Source organism: Suricata suricatta, chromosome 4 (assembly GCF_006229205.1).
Source record: "Suricata suricatta isolate VVHF042 chromosome 4, meerkat_22Aug2017_6uvM2_HiC, whole genome shotgun sequence".
Classification (NCBI taxonomy): Eukaryota; Metazoa; Chordata; class Mammalia; order Carnivora; family Herpestidae; genus Suricata; species Suricata suricatta.
Genome location: NC_043703.1, coordinates 144,685,206 through 144,697,709, shown reverse-complemented (window position 1 = coordinate 144,697,709; position 12,504 = coordinate 144,685,206). Strand labels below are relative to the sequence as shown.

The window sequence follows — 12,504 nt, the reverse complement described above, 5'->3', positions numbered from 1 at the left end:
GCCCCGAGAGGCCTCCCTCTTGCGTGCTGGACCTCTGCCTGGACCCTTTTGTCGGCCACTCCTGTTCCCTGAGCTCCCGGCTCCCTCCCAGGCTGCTTCCTCTGCACCTGCCGCCAGCAGCAGGTTGATTCCAGCCCTCTCTAGCTGATTCTGCACGCAACCCCCACAGGAGCGTTGGCTCAGCGAGACACTCCTAATTTTCCCAAACCTTGCCTCAGGGAATTTGATTCCATTTCCTGTTTTGCTAAGAGGGCTGGGACCGAGGGCCCAGGCACTTTCCGATCATCTCCTTTCTCTATTTCCCACCCCCCTCAAATGTATGGAAAGAGGGGTCCTTCCCAGCCTAAATGATAGGAAGATTGACCCTCGGGTTTCTACATCGGAGTAATGGGGACAATAACGCGCCTCTTTGACAGGGTTGTTGTGAGAATTAACGGGGCACAGAGCATGAGCTCAGTGTGTGCGGGTTATCATTAGCGATGTTCGCCTCCACTTGGATGTCCCTCAGTCAGCTCTATCTTAAGACAAAACACCCTCCCCCCTCCACACTGTTTTCTCAGCCACACAAGCATAAAACCTCCCCCATTATTTACATCACCTCCCCTTCTATCATCAAACCTGCCTTCTCCTCCTCCTCCTCCTCCTCCTTCTCCTTTTTCTTCTTCTTCTTCTTCGAAACAGCTTTCACATGTTCCTTCCATCCCCATCCCCAAATTCAGGGCCATGACAGTGCGGCCGGCTCCCCACAGCCAGAGTACTGTTCCGAAACCATACGTCATGTTCTTCCTCTGCCCAGAGGCCCTGCTGTGACCACAGATGCGTCCAGGGCTGGGGGTGTAGCTCATCCTCTCTGTAAATGTGCTCCTAAGCTTCGCAGTCCCAAACTCCCCCAGGACCACCACCTCCACAGCACACGAGCTGCTAAACTTTGCTGACCGATAGAGCCCCGGGTCAGCAAGGTCCTCACAGTTTGGTCCTAATTAGACCTGCCTTGGCCCAAACCAGACCAGCCTGCTATCCGCCCTCGGACTGTGCCCCCACCTTCACACCATCATGGCCTCCTTCTAGCTCTCAGCCCACCTGTCTGGCTTACCTACCCTTCCTCTGCTCTTTTACACTTAATGCTGCCATCAGGAGAATGTTCTTTTTGATGCCCTGTGCTCTTACCACTCTTTGCAGTCATTTCTCTTACAAATGATCCTTTTTCTTGTCCTGTTTGCCAACCATACTCCAAGTACCTAAGGTGCTTACATGTCTCACCTCTTCTGGACCATCTGATACATGTAACAGAGGGCACACAGTGTGCTCATTAGTGCTACCTACAAATTATGCTTATTGACAATAATCACTATTTATTGGACTCCAATTATGTGCAGGTACTGTGCTAGGTACTTTACATGCATTATCTCATTTAATTATCATAACTCCATGGGTATATTTTATTATCCTCATTTTACAAATAAGGAAATAGAGGGGCACCTGGGTGGCTCAGTCAGTTAAACATCTGACTTCAACTCAGGTCATGTTCTCATGGTTCATGGGTTCGAGCCCCACGTCGGGGTCTGTGCACCTGGAGCCTGCTTCAGATTCTGTGTCTCCCTCTCTCTGCCTCTGCCTCTCTCCCACTCTCTCTCTCAAATATAAACATTTTAAAAATGAGGCAATGGAGCTCAGAGATTAAACAACTTGCCCAAGGTCTCAAAACTTAGTATAATCGTCTTACAGCTAGAATTTAAACCTGGATCTGGCTGCCTTAAAGTCTGATTCTTGTCACTATATTGTTTTGCCTCTAAGTATAACATTAATATGCCTTTAAAAGGCAGTCAGATTAAGTGTGGGAAGATGTCCTTTTCTCGAAATATATTATGCATTGAAGGTTGCCTGTTTTCTCTGCAGAAAATTCAAAGAATGAAGTGTGAATTTTAGATATGGTAAGGTTTAGAGTAAGAGCACTGCAAAGCCAGAGGTGGGGCCAGGCTGCACCCCGAACCCGCCCCTCGCCCGATGGTGTGGGAGAGGCCATGGACCCAGAAGGTAGGAGTGGAAAGTAAAAGGAGGTTTGTGAGTGCGATTAATCGCAAATGATTTAGAGAAAATCAGTCAGCTGCAAGATGAGCTCAACAGGCTGTAAATTACGGGGCAAGTAAAGGTTTGAGAGCTGTATGTAGCCGGAGGGACAGAAAGGGTGGCCCCAGGGAGCTGACCACACATCAAATGGACGCCCTGTAGAAAAGCTAGGGTTGTTTTTGTTTTTTCAGAGAAAGGAGGCATTTGATAGAAAGAGCTTGGGGTGACTCCACAGGAGAATGGAGAGGGACAGAGGTCAGCACTCAAGCGGCCTGGAGGGGAATTGTCAGGGAGCTGGCTGAGTCAGGAGTAAAGCTAAGTGTGAGCCTGTTAAGAACCTCATCACCTTAGATCAAGCAAGTGTCGTGAATAAAGATGGTGGGACTCCTTCTTAAAAGATTATTAAGAAACTTAAGATGATGCAGGGTACCGTGGGCTGCACGGCCCACACGCCCACAAAGCTGGCCCTGCCTGGTGGGCTTGTGTTTCAGGATGAGAAAGGTATTTACTGAGTGCCAGGCCTGGTTCTAAGTACCATACATGTATCCTCTCACTTGATGAGATGCTCGGGTCCTCCTTTTGGAAACTTTCTCAAGTTTTGAGACCTGAATGGTATTTAAGAACGGGCTGGCCAGAGGGCCAGGAAGCCACCAACAGATCCCTGATGGTGAAGGAATTGACTCCAAACGAGAGAGGAACTACCGAGCTGGTGATTTTTTTTCTCTCTTATACTTTGGGAGATTGTGAATAAAAGATGGAAGAGAATTTACATGTGCAAAGAACAAAAACCTGTTCAGCGATTCCAAGAGAAGCAGATCTAGCTGAACCAATGATGGCATTCCCAGCTGCAGCAGGAAATGTAGAAATGTTTGCTTCGCGCTCACTTGCCTACAAAACACATCCAAATACTTGTTTGTTTCTCAGTGCTGTAGCGTTCCTTCTTTAAAAATTGAGTTGCCCTTGATCTGTAGGTCTAGACAGTAGCAGATCCTGCTTTTCTTATTCCAGTCACCTCCCCCCAAACACACCCCTTTTCTATGTGCTGTGGGGAAATGCACTCCAGGAAACCTCTCCCCCTTCTCCGGTGAAAAACCACATGAATTAGCTCTGGCTCAAGTGCCTTCTCAAGTCAAGAGCACAAATTCTGTGCCTTGACTTACTGTTAAGGCTTGGAACAAGCTTCTTCTTTGCTGGAATGGTTGCAGGGCAGGGGTGGGAGGGTGGAATTGGAAGATAAAAAAAAAAACATTACTACTGGAACCCAGCAAAACATGATTCGAGCTGCAGCACTGCAGAAGATGCTAAGCGAGTGATTCTCCAAAGAGTTCTATCCTGACAGGGGCCGGAAGGGCCCATACACTGTTCTCTCCAACACTGTGGCGTCAGCAAATAAATCCTAGTGTTCCGAAATTTCTTTCCAACTTGCTGAGCACGGCCCTGGTCAATATGGAGACCCTATGTGCCCCACAGTGGTCCAATGCTTCAGAAAGCATAAAGATGACATGTAGATCCGGTTTAAGTTGAGTTTCAGTACAAGTTCTTGCCATGTGTATGCCTGGGAAGTGGGTCATAAAATGGATCACCATTAAGTATATTGTGTTTTATTAGGAAACAAATGGATGCGAGCTTGAGGTGCATCAAAAATCCAATTTACCCAGAAGAATATCAGATATGTCAAAAACAAATCATGGTAACCCTTTGAAACACTAAAGTTTTGTTTCCTCTCTGCCAAATGTGTATCCTGATGCTGTGTCTGTTGGTTAAACAAATAGCCCCAGTGTCCATATTAACTTAATGGTGAGAGGTATGAAGTCCCGCATTCACAATGAAAACAAATGCCATATTCTCAATGGGAATGCTTGGCTGGGCAGCAGTATACGTACAAAATTAAGGGCTGTGTTGGTAGATGGGCAGACGTGGTCAGCCACCAGGCTCCAGGCGGCCCTAGTGAGTTACAGCTCTTCCATGATCTGGCATGGTGTAATTGGGGGTGTGCATGCGCCACGAGGCTACAAGTCCACTTCCGGGCACCACGTGTCTTGAACACGAGGACCACTCACTCGTGTGTGCATCAAGAATTCTCAAGTACCATGTGTGGTGGCAAATGCTCATGAGTTCAGAACTGAGTACCTTATGTGGAAGAGTATTCATACGATTAATTAATTAAAATGAAAGAAATAAATCTTAAAGATGTTGAGTTTTGTAAAAGCAAGTTGCAAAAAGATATGGACAGTACTTTGTAAATTTTTGAGATTTGCAAAACATAGTAAAAGCATGAAAACATAGATGGGATGATCAACCTTGGAGGAGAGGGATGGGGAACAGGACAGAGGGTTTTGAGTGTATTGGTTGTATTTCATTTTTTTAACTTTTTAAAACATTTATTCATTTTTTTGAGAGACAGAGACACAAAGTATTAGCAGGGGAAGCGTAGAGAGAGAGGGAGACACAGAATCCAAAGCAGGTTCCAGGCTCCGAGCTGTCAGCACAGAGTCCCACGTGGAGCTCAAGCTCATGAACCATGAGATCATGACCTGAGCCGAAGTCAGATGCTTAAGCGACTGAGCCACCCAGGTGCCCCTGTATTTCATTAAAAAAAAAATTTTTTTAAACAGTAAAAATGTTAACATCTGTTATGGTTGACTAGTGGGTTCATTCCTGTGTGTTGTGTTATTTCTATACTTTTACCGTATGGTTGAAATGTTTCATAACTTTAAGAGAAAATATTTTAAACACACAAGCATGGTTAACTAAATTTTAGGTAATTTTTAGCTCCTTCCAAATTTATATTTAAAGTAGATAATACAAGTAAAGTAATAGATTCTATTAAATAAATTTCAGAAAACTAGGAAAAAATAACTCAGACTCTCATCCCTCAAAACAGTCTTTGTTAATGTTTTGGTATATTTCCTTTCATGTTTTCCCTTGTGTGGGTGCCTGTGTGTTTAAACATCCTTCTAAGCATCTTGGGCACACATATTGAATTCTGTCTTTGTCGCTCATTACAGTATCACCCTTTCTCCATGTTATGACTTAGCCTCCATGAACATCACGTCTATTGACTTCCATTAAACATCGTCCACAGCTTGCTTAACCAACCCCATTTTTGCACAAAAACAGTCACGTTCAGTAGTCACACCGTCATGTATTGGTAAACACAATCCTTTGAAATCCTCAGGAACAGGACTGGGTCATGCTCTCGGCTGACTTCTACAAGGATGTTTCGTGTAGGATGACAGTAAAAAGGTCCGTCACATCTGTGAGATCACATTCCCAGGAAGACAGAGCTTGTCGGCATCCATCCCGCGGGTTGGAACCGCACATATTTTAAAAGCCAGCTCTGTGAATCTCTTGCCTGAGAGGAAACAAGTGCCTGTACATCCTTGCACATCCAGCATCTGGTCTGGGCTCCTGAGCCCACAGCTCGGGGAGTATTTGCTGATCCTGTTAAACTCTTGTTTTGAGGCCTGAGGTAATAGTAGAAATAATTATTGCAGATATTTCTGTGCCCCTTCCCAGCTTGTAAAGACTCTCACATCCATGCCACCTGGTCTTCTCTGGGCCCCCGGGCGGGGTGGTGCAGCGTGGGGACCCAGCTGGCCCTGGATTACAACCAGAAAGTGGGAAAGTCAGGACCCCTGCCCTGTGACACCTACCCAAACTCTTCAGTTACTGTCCTTAGACTCAGGCAAGAGGGGCCATGTCTGCCCAGAGCCCCCTGTCCTCTTCTAGACCGCGCTCTGGGTCCCTGGAGTTCCCTGACAGATGACCTTGAGCTCTTCCAGGACCTGTGTAAGCTTGAATGTGTCCTTGTGGGGGCCAGACCGCCAGTGTGTATACGCCTAGGTCCAAGGGCAGCATTCTGCAGGGAGTGAGCTAACCCTAGACCTGCAGGCTGCAGGATGAACCCAAAGTCAGGGGTGCGGGCTGGGGACAGCGCAAGGCTGAAGGCCAACCCCTGCAACGTAGCTCAGAGCTGCAAGGACTCCAAGAACTCTCAGTTCAGGCCTGGTCTTCTTGGTCATGCATTTGTCAGAGTAGGAGGATAGAATGTATTCTGTGTAACAGTTAGCTTGATCTGTAACTCTTAACTATTTAGCGATTCAGCACATGGACTCCTTTTCTTCTCTTGCTCTGGGACCCACAGATCTTAAGAACCGTCTTACTGTTTCCAGGTCTTCTTTTTTCTACCGAAGACTAGAGATATACTACAGATATACTGAGGGCCGTGCAGAAGAAAGCCATCTAGGGGCGCCTGGGTGGCTCAGTCTGTTAACCATCTAACTTTCTTCCATTCAGGTCATGATCTCACAGTTTGTGAGTTTGAGTACCATGTAGGGCTCTGTGCTGACAGCTCAGAACCTGGAGCCTGCTTTGGATTCTGTGTCTCCCTCTCTCTCTGCCCCTCCCCCACCCACGCTCTCTCTTGCTTTCAAAAAAAAAACGAATAAACATTAAAAAAAACAATCTAGGGGCGCCTGGGTGGCTCAGTCGGTTAGGCCTCTGACTTCGGCTCAGGTCAGATCTCACGTTCGTGGGTTCGAGCCCCGCGTCAGGCTCTGTGCTGACGGCTAGCTCAGAGCCTGGAGCCTGCTTCCATGTCTGTGTCTCCTTCTCTCTCTCTGCCCCTCCCCCTCTCATGCTCTGTCTCTCTCTGTATCAAAAAATAAATAAAACATTAAAAAAAATTAAAAAAAAACAATCTAGGGTGGGGGAGAGGGGAAAATGCATGTGGGCATGGAGGAGGGCACTTGTTGGGATGAACACGGGGTGTTATATGGAAACCAACTTGACAATAAACTATTATTTAAAAAAACAAACCACAGAAAAATAAAACAATTTAGTGTATAAAATCCCAATAGGTAACCCCACCCCCACCCCCATGTCTGCATATAAAGGCAAGAGATGCATTTCAGGGCAGAATAGAGTACAGCCACCTGGTATGAGGATGAATCAGCCTGACAGGATCCGGATCACAAATAGAAGCCAGCTAGTAAAGCTACAATCTGCTGCTCTTCCCCCTCTCCCTGCGCACCCGCCCGCCAGCCCGCCATTCTGGCTCCCCCTCTCTGCCACAGAACTACCGCCCTCTGTCGGTTGCTTTAAGCCATGCAAGCCTTTGAACTCATGGCGACCTGGGAAGAGCGGTCTCCCAGCCAGGGGCAGCATGGAAAATCCGCGTTGCAAAAGTTTTCATTTTAATTGGTTGGCCTCTGAACTAATTTTTTTCGGTTCCCCATTCCCCAAGAATATTTGTGATTTGTGATCGAGGATTCGACTGACTAGAGAAGCACGGAATCGTTAAGACAATTTCATTGTCCTGTGTGCCTCCCCTATGGAGAACAGAGATAAACAGTCCAAATCTGGATAATTAAACACACACATTAGGACAGACTTCACTCAGTCCATCTTATTAGAGAATGGTCCAGTTGACTTCCCCAACTATATCCAGGAAGGAAACTATTTTAGGTAAAGCTTAGAGAGGTTAAGTAGCTATTATAGAGGCTGTTACAGGTAAAGCATCTCAGAGAGGTAAGTAATGTGGCTGAGATTTTCCAGCAGGGGGTTGGCGAGCAGGGACTCAAACGTGGGCTGTCCAAATTATTGTAAGGACACAAAAAGAAGGACAGGTTTTGTCCAGACTTACTCACTGGAAAAAGAGAGGCACCTTCTATCGGAGCTCTCACAAGGCAGTAGAGCCCTCTCTTGAATATTCAGTTTTGATGAAGTTTTGTTTAGGAACAGCACATTAACCTGGACCAGCCTTTGGTCAGTGCCAGTTCCGGAGCCTTGTGCAGGTCACCTGACAGAATTGGTTTTAAAAAAAAGTGTTGGGTGGCTCAGTTGGTTAAGTGACCGACTTCTGCTCAGGGCATGATCTCACGGTTCATGAGTTCGAGCCCCATGTCAGGCTCTGTGCTGACAGCTAGCTCAGAGCCTGGAGCCTGCTTCGGGTTCTGTGTCTCCCTCTCTCTCTGACCCTCCCCTGCTCGCGCTGTCTCTGTCTCTCAAAAATAAAAACATTAAAAAACAATTTTTTTAAAGACAGGCTTTTTAAAGATTTCTTGTTAAGAAATCTCTTGTGGAGATTGTGATTAGGATAATTTTTCATTGATAAATCATACCAGGGACCTAAAAAGTGCTCTATCTAAAACAAGATAAATGGAAATGAACTTAATGTGTTTGGAAAAACCGAAGCAAAGACCTTGATGTTGAAGATGTACATGAAAATTCTGAATAAAATTGTTTCATGAAATATGAAGGAATAAAACAAAACAATGTATCCAAATTAACATTTTTTTTCATTAGGATTTAAATATGTAGATGTAATGGGGCACCTAGATGCCTCAGTTGGTTAAGCATCTGACTTCAGCTCAGGTCATGATCTTGCAAGTTTGTGAGTTTGAGCCCTGTATCAGGCTCTGTGCTGACAGCTCAGAGCTTGGAGCCTGCTTCACATTCTGTGTCTCCCTCTCTCTCTCTGCCCCTCCCCCTACTCATGCTCGCTCTCTCTCTCAAAAATAAATAATCATTAAAATTTTTTTGAATATGTATGTGTAACTAAATAAATATAAATAGACGTATTATACTGCATTAAACCATTTGGTTATGTCATCTATATATTCAAGTTGGTCAAAATTGTTGGGGATGGGGAGGAATCTTCTCTTTGGGAAATAGAGGCTGGCTTGAGGCTCTGGTAACCCACTAAGTGGTTTTTCCAAAGCATTGAGCCACAACCCAAGATGAGGGTGAAGCAGGCTTGTGTACTGATCCACGGCGGTGATGAAGGCTTACAGACTGGCTCCTGCATGTCCGACTCCTTAAGATTCACCAAGCACGGCTGCCCTGGGGCCTCACAGCCTCTCCCTTGATCCGGTCTGTGGTTGTCCTGAATGTCCACCCAAGGACCTCACGTGTCTCCCTGTGTCGGTGACTTGGATGTGGGAAGGGATGTGACGAGACTGTTTTTCCCATCCCCTGCAGGCGGCACTAGTTGGAGGCACCACCATGGTCATCGGCCACGTCCTGCCCGACAAGGAGACCTCCCTCGTGGAAGCCTACGAGAAGTGCCGGGGTCTGGCCGACCCCAAGGTCTGCTGTGACTACGCCCTGCATGTGGGGATCACCTGGTGGGCGCCCAAGGTAACCGTGCTGGGTAGAATGCCAGAAGAAGAATAAATGCTTTCTTAGGCAGAGGGGCCATTTGGTTTGAGTCGGCTGGGGTGGGGTGCTCTCCCAAAGGTAGGGGACCCCCCTCTACCATGCTAACTCCCCCAAATGCCAAAAGAAAAGAACACCTGATTCCACAAGAGGGTGACAAGACTTGTCCTGCTTAATTTCAGAAGCCAGTTTTCCAGCAGACACAGAGGGCCTGAGACCAGAGGCCCGGGGAGCGCTGGCCGACTTCTTGCTCACGCCCCAAAGCTCTCAGGGTCTCTTGATACTTTCATGAGGTGCCGCTGACCCCTAAGGGAACCGCTGCTGAGTAGTGGGCTTGGCAGGAGTCGGGATCCAGGGGTCACATTGTTTTCATGCCGGAAGTGACCTGAGGTCTCAGAACAAAACAGGGGGTCCGGTCCTGTCTCCATTCCACCTGGGGCCACTTCTTTCCTACAGGGGCCCAGCTCCTGCTCTGAGAGCCCGAGGCTGTGCCTGGCCTGTGGCTGAGGCTGTCTCCCAGTGAGCCCTCTGTCACTTCAGTTCCTGTGCCCCTCGCTTCTGGCTTTCCCGTCCTCCCGTTGCCCCTGGCCCCAGGGACCAGAGCCCAATCCCCCACCCCCACCCCCAGATTCCCACTTCCTTGTTCTTCCTAAAAACAGACATTGAGATTTTGCTTCATTTCCGGAGTCTTACTGCTTACTACCCCAGAGAAGCAGCCTGGATGTCCATTCTTCCATGAGTCCTGTGCTAACCACCAGGTCCCAGCACCTGTGTGGGCCTCCGGCACTCAGCCCAGTATATGGCTCCTGATCTCCGGGTGGAGAGTTCTAGCCCCTGCTTTTAAAAAAAAAAAACAAAAACATCGCTTCTCAGCCTTTTGGCTAAGATCAAGTGTAAAAAAAAACAAAAACAAACAAAAAAACAATAAGCATTAAGACATTTTACCAAGTTCATCGGCTGTGAAGCCTGGTCTAAAGGTCCTGACTCCCTTCTGAGATGGTAATTAAAAGTCTCATGTACTTCTGCCCTTGGGTTTTAGCTTTGATGTGGGGCTCCCCCAGTCTCCTCCGTTACTGGGGCCCTCCAAGCCTCACACCATGAAGACCCCCCCCCGCTGGTACTGGGTTAGGGCGCAAACCACCCTGAATGCCAGCCAGCGCTTATCTGAGGTGGGGACTTCGTTTATTCTGGACAACCTCCTGGACGGACAACCTTACCCCGAGCCTCTCTGTTCCCTCCCCCCACAGCTGGCCTCGAATCGAGCATCCATTCAGATTCTCAGCAACACTGAGGCCAGGCCAGCCCTCCCTAAGACCCCAGAGTTGTGGGGACTTCTGCACCTCTAGAATCTTAAATCCTTTTTTGTTATTATCCAATACATTTTTCCCTAACTCTCGATTTTCAAAATGGGAAAGAAGTGCCTTCTCTGGTTCTCCCAACACAACCACGGTCGTCACTTTGGCGTATTGCCGTCCAGTCTTTTGTTTGTTTGTTTCATACGTGCTTTTTCCCTAGTGACTCTTTCAGTTAAGTGTGAGCATTTTCTATCCGGCTGCATGGTCCTCGTGACCATCAGTGCACTGGCTACTTCATGTCCATCAGGGAGATAAACCTCTGTTTTCCTGCTGTCCGACCAATGTTGCTTCCATTTTTTCCCAATATTTATAATATAAGGGTGACTCTCCTTATTCATATAGCTTTGTTCATGTTCCTAAATTAGATTTAACCCAGGGTCTCGGGATTTTTTTGAAGATTTTATTTTTAAGTAATCTCCTTGCCCAACACGGGGCTTGAACCCACAACCCCGAGATCGAGGGTCTCATGCTCTGCTGACTGAGCCAGCCAGCCTCAGGAGTTTTAGCATTAATGTGCCTTCTTTGTAACACCACTTCCATTATGGGGGGGGGGCACAGACCTTGGGGGTAAATGCTGTAAGTGCGTTTACCCATAAGGCTGACTTGGAGTCAGAGACACAGGGCAAGACTATACGACAGCAGAAACACCTAGATGGTCACAATATGGTTCTTTTATTTGTGTCATGCTTGACAGTTTTCTTTGTTTTTATTTTTTTTTAATTTTTTAATGTTTGTTTATTTTTGAGAGAGAGAGACAGAGAGTGAGCAGGAGAGGGGCAGAGAGAGGGAGACACAGAATCCGAAGCAGGTTCCAGACTCCTAGTTGTCAGCACAAGCCCGACGTGGGGCTCGAACTTGTGAACCTTGAGATCCTGACCTGAGCCGAAGCTGGACGCTTAACTTACTGAGCCACCCAGGCGCTCCATGCTTAACAATTTTCAAAATACTTCTGCATCCATTCGCCCACATAACCTCACAACAGACTGCGCAGGGGGGCGGGGAAGGGGAGGAAAGTGAGATCCTGCAAGGTTGCAGGTGGTCGTGTGGTCACTGGCCCCTGGCTCCTCCATCCTGGGCCTGTCAGCCTCTTGAAGATCTGTACTCACGAGGCATTGCCTTTGCATTTTGCTCTCCAGGTGAAAGCAGAAATGGAGACGCTGGTGAGGGAGAAGGGTGTCAACTCATTCCAGATGTTCATGACCTACAAAGACTTGTATATGCTTCGGGACAGTGAGCTGTACCAAGTGTTGCACGCGTGCAAGGACATCGGCGCCATCCCCCGAGTCCATGCCGAGAATGGGGAGCTCGTGGCTGAGGCAAGGCCTAGAGAATATTGGGGAAGGGGGCGGGGCACCAATAGAGACCTTTGCCAGGGGGGTTCCTGACGCCCCCCCATCGCCACTCCCACAGTTCTGTCCAGACAAAATGAGTTCTAAAAGGAAGTGTGAGATGTCAACATCCCAGATAACCAATCTTTGTCAGGAAATCCAAACTTGTCTACTGTCTGTAAAAATATATATATATGTGTGTGTGTGTGTGTGTGTGTGTGTGTGTGTGTGTATAAAACTTTATAGTCCAAAAGAGTTTCTAAGTCTTGGATGATGATGTCTTACTTCTAGTGATATATTTAAATTCCATTATAGCAAAAGAATTTGGAGCACCTCTAAGACATATTTTTAATGAGATTTGACATCAGAATAAATGAGAGTCAGCTCTCCTCTTCCTCTGCGTCTTCCGTTTTCCTGTTACCTCTCCCCACGCCCCCCCAACTCACGGAACTCAGATATTACAGCAATCTGCTCACTGGTAGACGAGCCCCTTTGTACTCCTGCTCTTAAATGGGATGTTCAGTAAAGGTTAATCTAGGTGTTGCTGGAAACTAGAGATTTGACTGGTTTTCTGGTGGGGGAAATTCTGATTT

The 12,504-nt window shown here is 47.2% G+C and overlaps 1 protein-coding gene across 1 annotated transcript in view; it reads left to right on the top strand.

The window, feature by feature from the left end:
• DPYSL5 (dihydropyrimidinase like 5) overlaps positions 1-12,504 on the top strand; it is a 60,157-nt gene that overhangs the window by 23,104 nt on the left and 24,549 nt on the right. The window contains exons 3-4 of the mRNA XM_029938126.1: positions 9,052-9,210; positions 11,720-11,899. Coding sequence (XP_029793986.1) covers positions 9,052-9,210; positions 11,720-11,899 — 339 coding nt within the window. The remainder of the gene's footprint in view (positions 1-9,051; positions 9,211-11,719; positions 11,900-12,504) is intronic.